The 14,737-nt window shown below is 42.1% G+C and overlaps 1 protein-coding gene across 4 annotated transcripts in view; it reads left to right on the top strand.

Moving 5' to 3' along the window:
* Nucleotides 1-397: 397 nt before the first annotated feature.
* The window catches only part of RIOK3 (RIO kinase 3), a 28,038-nt gene continuing 13,698 nt past the window's right edge, over nucleotides 398-14,737 (top strand). Inside the window, exons 1-7 of one of the 4 annotated variants that reach the window (XM_011988088.1) lie at nucleotides 598-699; nucleotides 808-1,062; nucleotides 10,575-10,690; nucleotides 11,576-11,721; nucleotides 11,815-11,922; nucleotides 12,126-12,235; nucleotides 13,731-13,874. In XM_011988088.1, the coding sequence (XP_011843478.1) occupies nucleotides 598-699; nucleotides 808-1,062; nucleotides 10,575-10,690; nucleotides 11,576-11,721; nucleotides 11,815-11,922; nucleotides 12,126-12,235; nucleotides 13,731-13,874 (981 nt within the window). Of the gene's footprint in view, nucleotides 1,063-10,574; nucleotides 10,691-11,575; nucleotides 11,722-11,814; nucleotides 11,923-12,125; nucleotides 12,236-13,730; nucleotides 13,875-14,737 lie in introns of all 4 variants that reach the window. The other 3 variants (XM_011988089.1, XM_011988091.1, XM_011988090.1) reach the window with 3 other exon arrangements.

Raw genomic sequence — 14,737 nt, 5'->3', positions numbered from 1 at the left:
CAGTGTATTGTTTATAGTCAAAATATAATGTACAACTAGTCCAGTTCCCAAACCGATTGTCTGGGTTCACCCCTTATTAGCTTTGCCACTTGTTATCTGTGTGACCTCAACTAAACTACTTTACCTCTCTGTGCCTCAGTTTCAATATCAGTAAAATAGAGATAATGACAGAATTTAGCTCTCAGGGTAATTTTGAGGACTAAAACGTTCATGAAAGATTTGAAGAGTGCATTGATATACTAAGTGAAATGCAATGCTTAGTTATCTTTTATCTGGTCATTTTATTAGAATCTCTCTACAAAATACAGAATCAAAACTTTCATTATGCAGTCTTGTTTTTGTTCACTGTTACGTAACACATTTTACACATTTTCCGCATTCTACGCCCCACCCCCCCAACAACAACCACCACAAACTCCGACCGTCCTCTCCAGGCCTTTTCCGTCTATAAACCTGCCATTTGCTGTCTCCCAAGTCATCCCAGTTTAGAACTGCTCCAGGAAATAATGAATGAACAGAGAGAGCCTAGTTTGTTTATTTACAATCCACCAGTCTAATCTAGTTTAGATCCAGCGGCAGTCTCGGGGTGCCAAGGAGATGGCAGTGCGGGGACAGGGCAGAGCCTGGGCCAAAGGAAGCCACACCCAGTTCTTGCCATGCCCTGCCCGACATAGGCAACGTGACACCAAGCGACAGCCAGCTGATCCTTGCTTCCCCGAGCCCGGCGGCCAGCGGCCGGAAGTAGCCTGCCCGGGGGCGGGGAAAGGAGCCTTAAGGAGGAGCTAGGGGCGTGTGGCCAATTGCAAGCGACTGTCCCAGCGAAGAGGGCGGAAGAGGAGAGATCCAGTTCCGGACGCGGCCGCCGCCGTCGCCGCCATCTGTCACCTCCAGCTCCGGCATCAGCAGCCAGTTGTCCCTGCCCCGCCTGTCTCCTCGGCGGAGCCTGCTTCCCATCTTGCCACCTCTCTGCTCTGTTCTTGTCTCTGCCTTCATCCCCGAATGGATCTGGTAGGAGTGGCATCGCCTGAGCCCGGGCCGGCTGCGGCCTGGGGACCCAGCAAGGTAAGTGGCAGACGAGGCTGGAGTACTTGCCTTGGTCACACGGGCTGGTTCTCTCGGAAGGCTCGGAAAGGGCGGCTTCGTGGGGGACTCGGGAAGTTCTGGGGCGGAACCCCGCCGACCTTGGCAAGGGGGCACTGGCCGCGGGGGTGCCGGGGTGGGGATGGAGGGAGCGGAAAGAGGGGCGGAGGGCGGCTGGATTTCCCAAATGCCACCTTGAGTGGTTAAGGCTCTCTATTTCTTCAGCGTACTCTCTGTGTCGCCGTAACATGTATTTGAGCAGGACTGGCTTACACACGCTGATACTGGAGGGGAAACAAGCACGATCTTGTTTTTCACGGGCCAAGTGAGTCAGCCGAATACACAGCTAGCCAGACAGAAAGTTGGTTTAGGAAGCTGTTTACTTAATTTGTCAAGTGTGGTTATCCCAGTTCGGAAATTTCTTGTTTTTGAAGTAGTAAAAGATAAAACCCAGGCGCACCCTCCTCCCTCGACGCTAATATTCATGTGCACCCCACGGATTGTAAAGTGGTTGTGAATTTCATGATCTGCCTAAGCTTTGACGTTTAAACTTTTTCATAGAATGGCAAACTAAAGACCTTTACTTCACATTTGCTTTCTGGTTTCCAGGCGGGTCCTTTTTATGATACTTTGATTATATGGATGAAAATACTTTTCTGCCACTTTATGGAGGGTTTGCTTGAGAGCCGAGTGCTTCCATTGGGATTTTTTGTTCCACAAATTAAGGTCGTGAAGGAGTCTAGCTTTTTTAGCTTCATAATTGTTCTTTACATGCTAACACAGAATATTTGTTCCCATTTAAAAGGTCACCTGTGAAACTTACTAGATCTTCAGGCTAGGTCTTAACAGGAAAAGGGTCAATAATTAGCTATTAAATAAACGAAAGTTAATTTTATAAAAGTTCTCATACAACTGTTGGAAGAATCTGAGATACTGCACTGACAAATGTGGTTACCCTCTGCATGTTATTTTGCTTATTTTTCGTTAAAGCCTTGTTTACAAGGTCAAGATTAGTAGACATAAAAGGATGAAATCAGTAGACAGACTAGTATTATAAATATATACTTTGTATGTTAAAGTCCTTCAGTTAAGCATTGGTAAAGGCTGGTAAAAATGTCAAATGAGACAAACCGTATTCAGAATACATCCTAATCTCAGAACAAATTTCACTTACGAAACTAATTCAGTAATGAAATATTTAACAGTCATATTTTTATTTAAGTGTACATTGTCAGAACTATACAATTCCATTTTCATTGTGCAACAAAAATGCGTCTGGGATTTATAGATGCTGTCTATTGGGAGGACAGTGTTTTGAAAGGCGAAACAATTAGAAACAGGCTGAAAGTACTATCATTAATCCTTTTTTACTCTAACCTTTCGGAAAAACAAAGTGACAGAAGCCTACATGGAGGAGGTGAAGATTTGAGGAGGGTTTTGAAAAATGGAAGGATTCTCAAAACTTTTTAGTCAGTACTTTTTTATTTCTTTCCTTCCTTTCTTCTCCTCTCCCCTCCTCTTCCCACCTCCCTGCTCTTCTCCCCTCCCCGCTCCCCTCGCCTCTTTCATTTGAGATGGAGAGGTGCTCTATCGCCCAGGCTGGAGTACTGTGGTTTGCTCCCAGCTCACTGCAACCTGTGCCTCCCGGGTTCAAGCAATTCTTGTGACTCAAGCACAAGAACCCTCCAGGGTTCAAGCAATTCCTGAGTAGCTGGAATTACAGGCACCCACCACCACGCCCAGCTAATTTTTGTATTTTTAGTAGAGACGGGATTTCACCGTATTGGCAAGGCTGATCTCAAACTCCTGACCTCAAGTGATCCACGCGCCTCGGCCTCCCAAACTGCTGGGATTACAGGCGTGAGCCACCGTGCCCAGCCTCTTCCTTTTTCTTTTCTTTTCTTTCTTTTTCTTTTTTTTTTTTTTTTTGAGACAGAGTCTTACTCTGTCACCCAGGCTGGAGTGCAGTGTTGCGATCTTGGCTCACTGCAAGCTCCGCCTCCCAAATTCAAGCTATTCTCCTGCCTCAGCTTCCCGAGTAGCTGAGATTACAGGCACCCGCCACCATGCCTGGCTAATTTTTTGTATTTTTAGTAGAGATGGGTTTCACTGTGTTAGCCAGGATGGTCTCGATCTCCTGACCTTGTGATACGCCTGCCTCGGCCTCTTTCTTTTTTAATTGAGACAGGGTCTCACTCTGTCACCCACGCTGGAGTGCAGTGGCATAATCACAGTTCACACTGCACCTTGACCTGGCAGGCTCAAACAGTCCTCCCACCTCCGCCTCCTGATTAGCTGGGACTACAGGCCAGTGCCACCACACTTAGCTCATTTTTGTTTTTTGTGTTTTTTTGAGACAGAGTCTCGCTCTGTCACCAGACTGGAGAGCAGTGGTGCAATCTTGGCTCACTGCAACCTCCACCTCCTGGGTTCAAGTGATTCTTCTGCCTCAGCCTCCCGAGTAGCTGGGACTACAGGTGTGTGCCACCATGCCCAATTAATTTTTGTATTTTTAGTAGAGATGGGGTTTCACCATGTTGGCCAGGATGGTCTCAATCTCTTGACCTTGTGATCTTCCCACCTTGGCCTTCCAAAGTGCTGGGATTACAGGCGTGAGCCACTGCACCTGGCCAATTTTTGTGTTTTTTTGTAGAGATCAGATTTCACCATGTTGCCTAGGCTGGTCTTGAACTCCTGGGCTCAAGCAGTACCCCACCCCCTTCCGCCTGGCCTCTGAAAATGTTAGGATTACAGGTGTGAGCCACCATGCCTGGCCCGGGCTTCTTTATACTCTTAAAAATTGAGGACCCCAAATGTCTTTTGTTTACATTGATTATATCAATTGATATTTATCATATCTGAAATTAAAACTGAGAAATAGAAAAATTTTAAGTCATTTAGAAGTCATGCTAGTCTGATGGTAGTGGGTTGTCAGAACTTATTAACATTAGTGTCACTAAAGTTGATATAGAACCTTCCCACTGCTAAATTTAGCTGGCTTTAAAAAAAAGTCATATGTTAACATAAATAACATTTTTATATTTAAAGATAACTTAGAAAAATAGATTAGAACATGTGAGAAAAGTAGAAAAAGAAAACAAACAAAAAAATAGAGTTGAGATTTTACTGTGTTGCTCAGGCTGGTCTGGAACTTGTGGCCTCAAGCAATCTTCCCACCTTGGCCTCCCAAAGTGCTAGAATTACAGGTGTGAACCACCACACCTGGCCAAAATAAAACTATGTCTGAAAACAAAAATTAGTGAACAGTATTTTATATGTTTGCAAATCTCTAACATCTGACTTATTAGAAGACATCTGGATTCTTCTGTCTTCTTTTTTCATTCAACCTGTTGTGAGGTTGAAGTATTTGAAGAAAATCCATCCTCACAGCTAAGTAGATTGTAGCAGATATAAGTGAAGATGGGTAATAAGAGCATAGTAGAAATACTGAGAACAAACTGGGTTAATCTCTAAAAATGCATTTATATCTTAAATCTACTCTTTAGAAAATTTTAGAAAACACCAGAATACCAAGCACACATTCCATTAGCCATCAGTGATGATGTCATCACATCTGATGTAGACTCTGGAAAACCCCACACTCTTGGGGGAATGAGAGTTAAAAAGACAAATAATGTATTATTATACATTATATTATACTATTATGAAAATTTTGACATCATAGACCCTCTGAATGGGTCTTGGGGATCCTTCTCTCAGAGTACCAGGGTGCAAGTTACAAAATGCCTAACTACTATTGTGGACAAAGAATTTTAGGGGATATTCCAAGAAGGGAGGATTGGCAAACTGTAAGCAAAAGTGAGCAAGTGTGTAGCTCTGTTGATAGAGAGTTGTAAAATAAATAAATAAATAAATTAGCAGTACACCTCAAAACTGTGAAAGTTATCAAAAACAAGGAAAGTCTGAGAAACTCAACAGCCTAAGGGGTGCTTAAGGAGACGTGGCAACTAAATGTAATGTGGTATTCTGAATGGGATCCTGAAACAGAAAAAGAATGTTAGAGAAAAACTAAGGAAATCTGAGTAGAGTATGGACTTTAGTTAATAATAAAATGTATCAATATTGGTTCACGAATTGTGACAAATGCAGAATACTAATAAGGTGTTAATAGGATAAATAGGATAAACTACTGAGTATAGTATTTGGAAACTCTGTACTGTCTTGGCAGTTTTTTTCTGTAAAAGTAAGACTATTCTAAAACCAAAAAAATTTTTAAAAATGGATTAGTGTTGTTAGGTAGTCCCAGATTATTTTTTTCAGAGACACTTGTCTTGAGTTGAAAAATTACTTACTTAAATATTCTACTTAGATTATATCTTCTAGCTGTATGATTAGAAAGGGGACCTTCCTGTAGGTTACATTTCTCTTGACTTGCTTCCAGTAGAGTACTGAATTTTTGTTACTGTGTGCCTCTTTCATGTTTGCTGGTTTTCTTTTATTTATTTATTTTTTTTGGAGACAGAGTCTCACTCTGCCGCCCAGGCTGGAGTGCAGTGGCGCAATCTTGGCTCACTGCAACCTCCGCCCGTGGGCTCAGGCAATTCTCGTGCCTCAGTCTCCAGAGTAACTGAGACTACAAGTGTGCATCACCATGCCTGGCTAATTTTTTTTTTTTTTTTTGTATTTTAGTAGAAACGGGGTTTCACTATGTTGCCCAGGCTAGTCTCGAACTCCTGAGCTCAAGCAATCTGCCTGCCTCAGCCTCCCAAAGTGTTAGTATTACAGGCGCGAACCACTGCACCCAGCTGCCGTTTTTAATTTTACTTGATTCTTTACCCATAATTGTCTGCAGGAAACCTTTAAAAAAAAAACAATGATACAAGCAGCGAAGGTCATATCTTTAGGAAGTGGAAGGAAAGAGAGATGATTCCCCACTAATGTGCAGCCCTCCAGGTGGGGGAGCATGCGGTAGTAGTGAAGAACCCCAAGGAACAGAGTTCAGTGGTGGTGGTTTTGCAAAGGAGAGGAAAACAGGGTGGGTCTTAGGGTTATTTAGCAATAGGAAAGAAGGAACCAAGAGGCTGGTGAAATGCTTGATGGATGTCCTTTGAAGAAGAATTGCTGACTGGAAAGGATTGTATGAGGCGTCCCATCAGATTGTGACACTATAGGGAGTTTGTGTTGATGAGTGCAATAGTAGGAAATGACTTTGGATAGCTAGGACGGAGCAAGATGATGGAGGACGTTTCCCCCATCTCGTTAGCTTTTTTACAAAGAGCGGCTTACTGAAGAGTCACAGATGACAGAGGATTCCCTTACATACCACCTATGGTACCTGCTCATAGGAGGAGCCTGCAGTAAATTTTCTGAGCACTTGGGATAGCAAACTTGTTGTGCCTGTAGGGAAAACCCAGGGGGTCTTCTCCTGACCCCAGAAGCTGTCCCTCTCACAGCCTGGAAAAAGTGTATGGAGGGCTTTTAATTGTTGGCTTGAAGAGTTTGGGTTTGATTTCAAAGTATGGGAGTGGCAGCCTATCTGAAATCTTTACTTATTTACCTCACCCAAGGGAGTTGCCTCAGTGTGAGGTGGACCACTTGAGCTGGTACAGGGTAGTATAGTCTCTAGAGTCTAGGGTCAGTAGGAGTGGACAGCGAGGATGCTTTGGTGCTGTTTGAGGTCTCTACATGTTTCCCTTTCTGATTCAGTGTATCTGTGAGTAGGTCAATCTCTGCCTCAAAATAACAAAAGTCCTGCCTGTCATTTTTGTCTCTTCTGACAGATTGTCAGCTAACACTTTAATACCTTAGCAGAATTAATTAACAGATGGCAACAGACTTGAAGCCTCTGAAGTGGGCAGGCAAAAGGGCAGACTTTCCAAGATAGGGGAAAGGACATTAGATTAGTAGGGATGTAGAAAGACATCAGACCTCTGCAGCCAATCACTCCAGTGTTTTCTTTTGGCACATACTGCTCAGGAAATACTGGAATGCCTCCTTATATCCAAAGCTCTATGCTGGGCTCTGAGGGTGGATAAGAAGTCTCTACCGTTCAAGGCGCTCATGCTCCATTGTGGCTAATGCATGAACTCTAATACAGTGATGAGTTCTGCATTAACAGTGTTTGCATACCGCTGTGGGAACACAAAGGAAAGGGTCCAACTTTGGTAACACTGAGACAGCCTTATAGAGGAGGCGACATTTAATTGGTGTAAATAAAGAAGGAAGAAAAACCAATGGTAGAGAAAGGAATGTATGAAGGCATGCAGTGGGGAAAGTATGCCATCTTTTTTGTTTGTTTTTGAGACACGCTCGCTCTGTCGCCCAGGCTGAAGTGAAGTGGCGGGATCTCAGCTTGCTGCAACCTCTGCCTCCTGGGTTCAAGTGATTTTCCTGCCTCAGCCTGCTGAGTAACTGGAACTACGGGCACCCGCCACCATGCCTGTAGTGTAAATTAGGATAAAAAATACTAATTTTTATATTTTTAGTAGAGACGGGGTTTCTCCATGTTGACCAGACTTGTCTCGAACTCCTGACCTCAGGTGATTCGCCTGCCATGGCCTCTCAAAGTGCTGGGATTAAGGCGTGAGCCACTGCACATGGCCTAAGTATGCCATCTTTGGCATATAATTAGTGTCACTAGAGTGTAGGATAGAAGAGGGTTGAGATTGGACAGATAAATCAGGGCAAGTTGGGCATCCCTTGCTGAAGAATTTGGATTTTATTTATTTAGAGACAGGGTCTTACTCTGTCACCCAGGCTGGAGTGCAGTGGCACAATCATAGGACTCAAATGATCCTCCTCCTACTTCAGCCTCCTGAGTAGCTGGGACTGCAGGCATTTGCCACTGTGCCCGGCAGTTTTTAAATTTTTTTGTGGAGATGATATCTTGCCGTGTTGCCTAGGGTGGGGAATTTGGATTTTGTATTGCAGACAGTAGGGCAGTTTGCTTCACACATTCCAGGGTGAGGGGATAGGGAAGCTGTATAGTAAAATGCTAAGAGTGCAGCCTGGCATCGCCTTGGTTCAGAGCTTGGTACTTCCATCTATGATGTTATCTTGGGTTAAAAGAAAAGCCTTTATGTATCTCAGTTTTAAAATCCGTAAAATGGGGATGGATTGCAACTACTCAATTGTTGTGTGATTTAAGTAATCTATGTAAGTTATGTGTATTTAACCAAATTACTTAGATATAGTGAATATTCAGATATTGTCTGTTATGCAACTTAGTCATTGCCAAATGTTATTGAAAATTCTGAGTTAGACAGTCACCTACCTTTTGGAGCTTGGACTTTGAAACTGATCAGATGAAACATTTCTAGGCTAAACAGCATTGTGTCTTCTACCTAGAGGATACAGAAGGAACTCAGCAGAGTCATGAGGCCAAAAAATTAGCTATGTTCTCCAGATGATAGAAAGCTTCAAGATTCTAGACCTTAAAATCCTTACCAAGAGGGTTCTCCACTCAATTACAGAGTGAATGAAAGTCACAGCAGACCTTCAGGAAGCCCCTTCTCTCCCAAGTCTGGCCTCACAGAAGGCTGGAACGGTTCTGTGACAGTGTATGGTAGGTACGTGGTAGGTGCCAGGCGTATTTCCTCAATCTTAGGGTGAGACTAGATACAACTTGATTCTCATTCACTCAGGCATAAATATAGTTATCATTTGTCACCCTTAGGTGCTCCACCCAAATAGTCTGAGCTAAGTAAATTCCTGAATGTCAGTACTGTGGAACCTGAACAAAGGTCACTTGCCCTGTTGTCTCTGAGTGTCATGCAGCAGGCCTTTAGACCAACTAGAGGGCCTACACTGGCTGAACCTGATCAAATAATTTTGTGGCTAAAACAGATATCATTTTATGCTATATTCTAAATTAGACACTCAGTAGTAGTTAAGGAATGAGTTTGGACTTTATCCTAAAAGCAATGGGAAATAATAAAAGAGATTTTGAGTAAGGAGATGGAACCCATCACATCTGCATTTTAGAACAATTACTGTATTACAGTGTGGAGAATGGAAACTCCCAAGACTGAGAGCAGAAAGATTCGTTAGGATGCTCTGAAAGTAACCCAGCGAATGGGATACCTTGGAGTAGAGTTATAGAAGAGGGATGGAAAGAGCTGGGCAAGTTCAGGAAATGCTTAGACATCTTAGTCAATATTAAAAGTCTTAATCAGTAGGCTATAAAATGTAATCATTTGCTGCTGCTAAGTAAAGCATCTTGCCCCCTCAAAAATTATGAATTTGAAATAAAACCTGCAGTTTGATTTCAAGAAGGCTGAGGCAGGAGTATGTCACTGAGGAAGGTCAACTGGGTCTGATAGAATATTACTGTGTGTATTGGTATTGTTTTAAGAGCCTGTTTGTCCGCTTCTAAAGTTCAGACATAAAATTTTGGGGCTAGGCTTGGTGACTCACACCTATAGTCCCAGCACTTTGGGAGGCTGAGGCCGGCAGATCACCTGAGGTTAGTTCGAGACCAGCCTGGACAACATGGCAAAACCCTATCTCTACTAAAAATACAAAAGTTAGCTGGGCATGGTGGCTCACACCTATAAACCTAGCTACTCAGAAGGCTGAGGCGGGAGAATCGCTTGAACCCGGGGAGGTGGAGGTTGCAGTGAGCTGAGATCATGCCACTGTACTCCAGCCTGGGCAACAGAGGAAACTGTCTTCAGAAAAAAAAAAAAAAGAAAGAAAATAAAAAATACAATTTTTGTTGTTTGTTCTTGCTTTTTGTGTGTGTGTGTGGCATGGGGTCTCATTCTGTTGCCCAGGCTGGAGTGCAGTGGCACTCAACCTCCCGGGTTCAAGCGATTCTCCTGCCTCAGCCTCCTGAATAGCTGGGACTACAGGCACGCACCACCACACCCCACTAATTGTTTGTCTTTTTGGTAGAGATGGGGTTTCACCATGTTGGCCAGACTGGTCTCGAACTCCTGACCTCAGGTTATCCACCCACCTTGGCCTGCCAAAGTGCTAGGATTACAGGCGTGACCCACCGCACTTGGCCTGTTCTTGTTTCTGTTTTAGTATATCCTAAGATGTTTTGAGAGGGGCTGACATAATTTGTACACTTAGATGACTCGATGCTTAAATTAGAATGAGATATAACTTTCCATTAGGCTTCAAATTGTGCTAGTTGGTATAGTCTATTCCTATAGGAAAATCTACTTGACAAATCAGATTATAAGCAGAAAGTAGCTTGGTGAGCAAGGATTGGAGCAAGAGGAATTACATGAACTCATTAGCTAGTGGGGGGATGCCAGTGGGCCTGAGGCTTCCCCTCAGCTTTAAGGATATACCTACTTAGCAGACTAAAAAGTGCTTTTGGCTGTTTTAGTTTAGATATATCCTTGACTAAATTTGACCTGGGAGATATTTTTACTTTTGAGATAATATCTGCAAATAGCTAGTTATTCATTTCTGGTTTTTAACTACATAGTTTAATTCTCAAAATATAACATTATTTGTAAAATGAGAGGTGCTTTATTTCATTATGATGAGTTGAGCTGTTCTTTTTTCTTTTTTGGTAGTGTCCATGGGCTATCCCTCAGAATACAATATCTTGTTCGTTGGCTGATGTAATGAGTGAACAGCTGGCCAAAGAATTGCAGTTAGAAGAAGAAGCTGCCGTTTTTCCTGAAGTTGCGTAAGTAAAATTCACAAAGTACTTTATCTAGCAACTTATAGCAGAGTTTTAGGATTTGATGAGTAATTGTCATGACAAGTGGTTTGGAAAAAGCAGGGCAGAAGAAAGCACCATGTTGAGAGTCCACTGATACTTGAATTTTGGTCCTGATTTTGCATTGGTTTTCATTATTATCTTGGACAAACCACTGTTTCTGTGAGTTTTAGTTACATCATGTTAATGCCGCAGTTGAACTAGATGAGGTACAGTTTTGATCAAGTGTTTTGAGTTTATCTTTTCATGAATATTTACCTGTTCTTTCATTATGGATGAATGAAACATCCAGACTTTTTTTTTTTGGAGATGGAGTTTCGCTCTTGTTGCCCAGGCTGGAGTGCAATGGCACAATCTCGGCTCACCACAACCTCCGTCTCCCGGGTTCAAGTGATTCTCCTGCCTCTCAAGTAACTGGGATTACAGGCATGTGCCACCATGCCTGGCTAATTTTGTATTTTTAGTAGAGACGGAGTTTCTCCATGTTGGTCAGGCTGGTCTCGAACTCCCAACCTCAGGTGATCCACCAGCCTCAGCCTCCCAAACTGCTGGGATTACAGGCATGAGCCACTGCGCCTGGCCTCAGACTTTCATTCAGAACAAATGAATTCTAGGTCTCAGTTTGGATTTTATTATAGAATCTTTAGCTTTCTCTCCTAGCTCTCTTAACCCTAGTTGGTACTCCCACAGGTGCACGCCATTGGTCTTAAGGCTAGCTGTGCAGGAGAAGGTGAACGGTTTGATAGAGTTCTTTGAATTTTAACATGGAAAAGGCATCTCTTACTCTGATAATTGGCAACCTCTGTTTACTTAAGCACATTATATTAGTTTATATTGCCTTATTTTGAATAGTGTTGCTGAAGGACCATTTATTACTGGAGAAAACATTGATACGTCCAGTGACCTTATGCTGGCTCAGATGCTACAGATGGAATATGACAGAGAATATGATGCACAGCTTAGGCGTGAAGAAAAAAAATTCAATGGAGATAGCAAAGGTACTATAACCTTATTGTGACAACTCCATTGAGTGGTAGAAAACACTCATAATGTGCTCCTAAGTAAATCTTCAACTATTTTTGCTTTTTAAGTTTCCATTTCCTTTGAAAATTATCGAAAAGTGCATCCTTATGAAGACAGCGATAGCTCTGAAGATGAAGTTGACTGGCAGGATACTCGTGATGATCCCTACAGACCAGGTACCAAAGCTTTTACTTTCTGGGGGCAGCAGAATAGAGGTATAGGAAGACTAATCTTTTCAATTAACTCCTACTTTTATATTTTTCTTTGTATCTCATTTGGCAATTTACTCTTAGATTCAAATGTCTTTTCAGACAACGTTGAATGCAGCAATGTAGTCTTTGCTATTTTTATATACCTGGCTTGTTTCAATTGCCTTTAGCAAAACCGGTTCCCACTCCTAAAAAGGGCTTTATTGGAAAAGGAAAAGATATCACCACCAAACATGATGAAGTAGTATGTGGGAGAAAGAACACAGCAAGAATGGAAAATGTAAGTTACAGAAAGTATCTATCTCTGAATTTAGAGTTTTGCTTGAATACCTTTTAAAATGTAATATCTTAGATTTCTAAAAATATCTTTCTAAAGATGTTTTTAGATAACACTATAGCAATATCATGAAAACTGAGACATTAATGAAAATATAAAGTACCTCAGAATAAAATTCCATAACAGTGTTGAAAAACTATTTTGACTCACATTGATTCTAAAATTAATAAATAGTTATTATGAAAATAACATTTATTCTTCATCATATTTGTATAAAATAGCATCCCTACCCAAAAAACAGATAATGGTGGTGATTGGGGAATACGAATGGGAGGGAGAAATACTTTTCACCGTATACTCTTTTGTGCATTTTGAATTTATTATCTTGTGCCTGAACTACCTGTGTAAAATCAGAAGTAAAGTGTAATTTTAAAAAATAGCGTTCTAGGCCGGGCATGGAGGCTCATGCCTGTAAGCCCAGCACTTTGGGATGCTGAGGTGGGCAGATCACCTAAGGTCGGGAGTTCGAGACCAGCCTGACCAACATGGAAAAACTCCATCTCTACTAAAAATACAAAATTAGCCGGGTGTGGTGGCACATACCTGTAATCCTAGTTACTCGGGAGGCTGAGGCAGGAGAATCGCTTGAACCCGGGAGGCAGAGGTTGCAGTGAGCCGAGATTGTGCCACTTCACTCCAGCCTGGGCAACAAGAGTGAAACTCCATCTCAAAAAAAAAAAAAAAGGCATTCTAAATCCTTCATAAATATTATAGTTAATATAATACATTAAACATTTAGATTTTAAAGCACAAATGCTTGTTAAGTAAACATATTCAATTATATCATTTCTAGAAATATTCCAGATCTGATTCTAGAAGAGTTCTGTCCAATAGAACTTTCTGTGGTAATGGAAATGTTCTATATGTGTGCTGTTCAATATGGTAGCCACATTTGCTGTTGAGCACTTGAAATTTGGGTGCCATAATAGAGGAACTGAATTTTTAATTTAATTTTAATTAACTTAAATATCCAAGTGTGGCTAGTGGTTACCTAACTGAATTGCACAGTTCTAGAGCATAATTGTCATGGTGTGATCATAGTCTGCTATAACAACCCACTCTCCACAAATAATTACAAAATTCTATTTCTTTGGTAAGATTTGGTGTAGCCTTCACAGTTCAATATTGTGTCCTTTGGCTAAAAGCAAAGTACAACGCACATGCTGAAAGACCTTAGTTTTGGATGTGATGAGATATTTTCTATGCCTGGAATAAATGCCTTCCTTTGGGCTGTAATTTCTTAAATAGTATTGCTCCTCTTTCTGTGAGTTATTTAATTTTTTTCTCTGTAGTAGCTATGAGTTCTGGTTTTCTAGTGTGATCATCTATTGAGTAAGACATTAAAGATTAATCTTCTCGTTTGGTTGTTGTTGTTGTTTTTTTTTTTTTAACTGTCCCTATTTTAAAATATTTAGATGCTAATTCTTCTTTTTGGCAGTTTGCACCTGAGTTTCAGGTAGGAGATGGAATTGGAATGGATTTAAAACTATCAAACCATGTTTTCAATGCTTTAAAACAACATGCCTACTCAGAAGAACGTCGAAGTGCCCGCCTGCATGAGAAGAAGGAGCATTCTACAGCAGTAAGGCTTTATAGAGTTTTTTTTCTTTTTTACTGGGAAGATTCATATTAGAAAACTTTGGGTGAATTAAAAAACCTTCATGTTTGATATTTTTTCATGAGATTGGCTTTTCAAATCAAAGATGTAAATAGATCTAGCCACTGTGGTGCCCGCCTGTAATCCCAGTACTTTGGGACAGGAGGATTACTTGAGCCTAGGAGTGCAAGAACAGCCCGGGCAACATAATGACCGCCAGCTCTGCAAAAATAATTAGCTGGACATCGTGGCACATGCCTGTGGTCCCATCTACCCCGGGGGGCTGATGTGGGAGGATTGGTTGAGCCCAAGAAGTTGAGGCTGCAGTGAACCATGATTGTGCCACTGTACTGCAGCCTGGGTGACAGATTGAGACCCTGCCTTAAAAAAAAAAAAAAAAAAGAGAGAGAGAGAGATGTAAATAAGCCAGGTGGGGTGGCTCCCAGCACCTTGGGAGGTCAAGGTGGAAGGATCGCTTGAGCCCAGGAGTTCGAGACCAGCCTGGGCAACATAGGGAGACCCTGGGAGACCATGTCTCAGCAAAAAGTTTTTAAAAATTAGCCGGACATGTTGGTGTGCACCTTTAGTCGCAGTTGCTCAGGAGGCTGAGGTGGGAGGATCACTTGAGCCCAAGAATTTGAGGCTGTAGTGAGCCATAATCATGTCACTGCATTCCATCCTGGACAACAGTGAGACCCTGTCTCTCTCTCTCTCTCTCTAAAAAAAAAGATATTAGGCCAGGTGTGGTGGCTCAAGCCTATAATCCCAGCACTTTGGGAGGCCAAGGCGGGCGGATCATGAGGTCAGGAGTTTGAGACCAGCCTGGCCAACATGGTGAAACCCCATCT

The sequence above is a fragment of the Mandrillus leucophaeus genome, unplaced genomic scaffold, assembly GCF_000951045.1.
Source record: "Mandrillus leucophaeus isolate KB7577 unplaced genomic scaffold, Mleu.le_1.0 Scaffold322, whole genome shotgun sequence".
NCBI classification, from domain to species: Eukaryota; Metazoa; Chordata; class Mammalia; order Primates; family Cercopithecidae; genus Mandrillus; species Mandrillus leucophaeus.
Note: the sequence above shows the minus strand (reverse complement) of the source record. Positions and strands in the feature narration are given on the sequence as shown.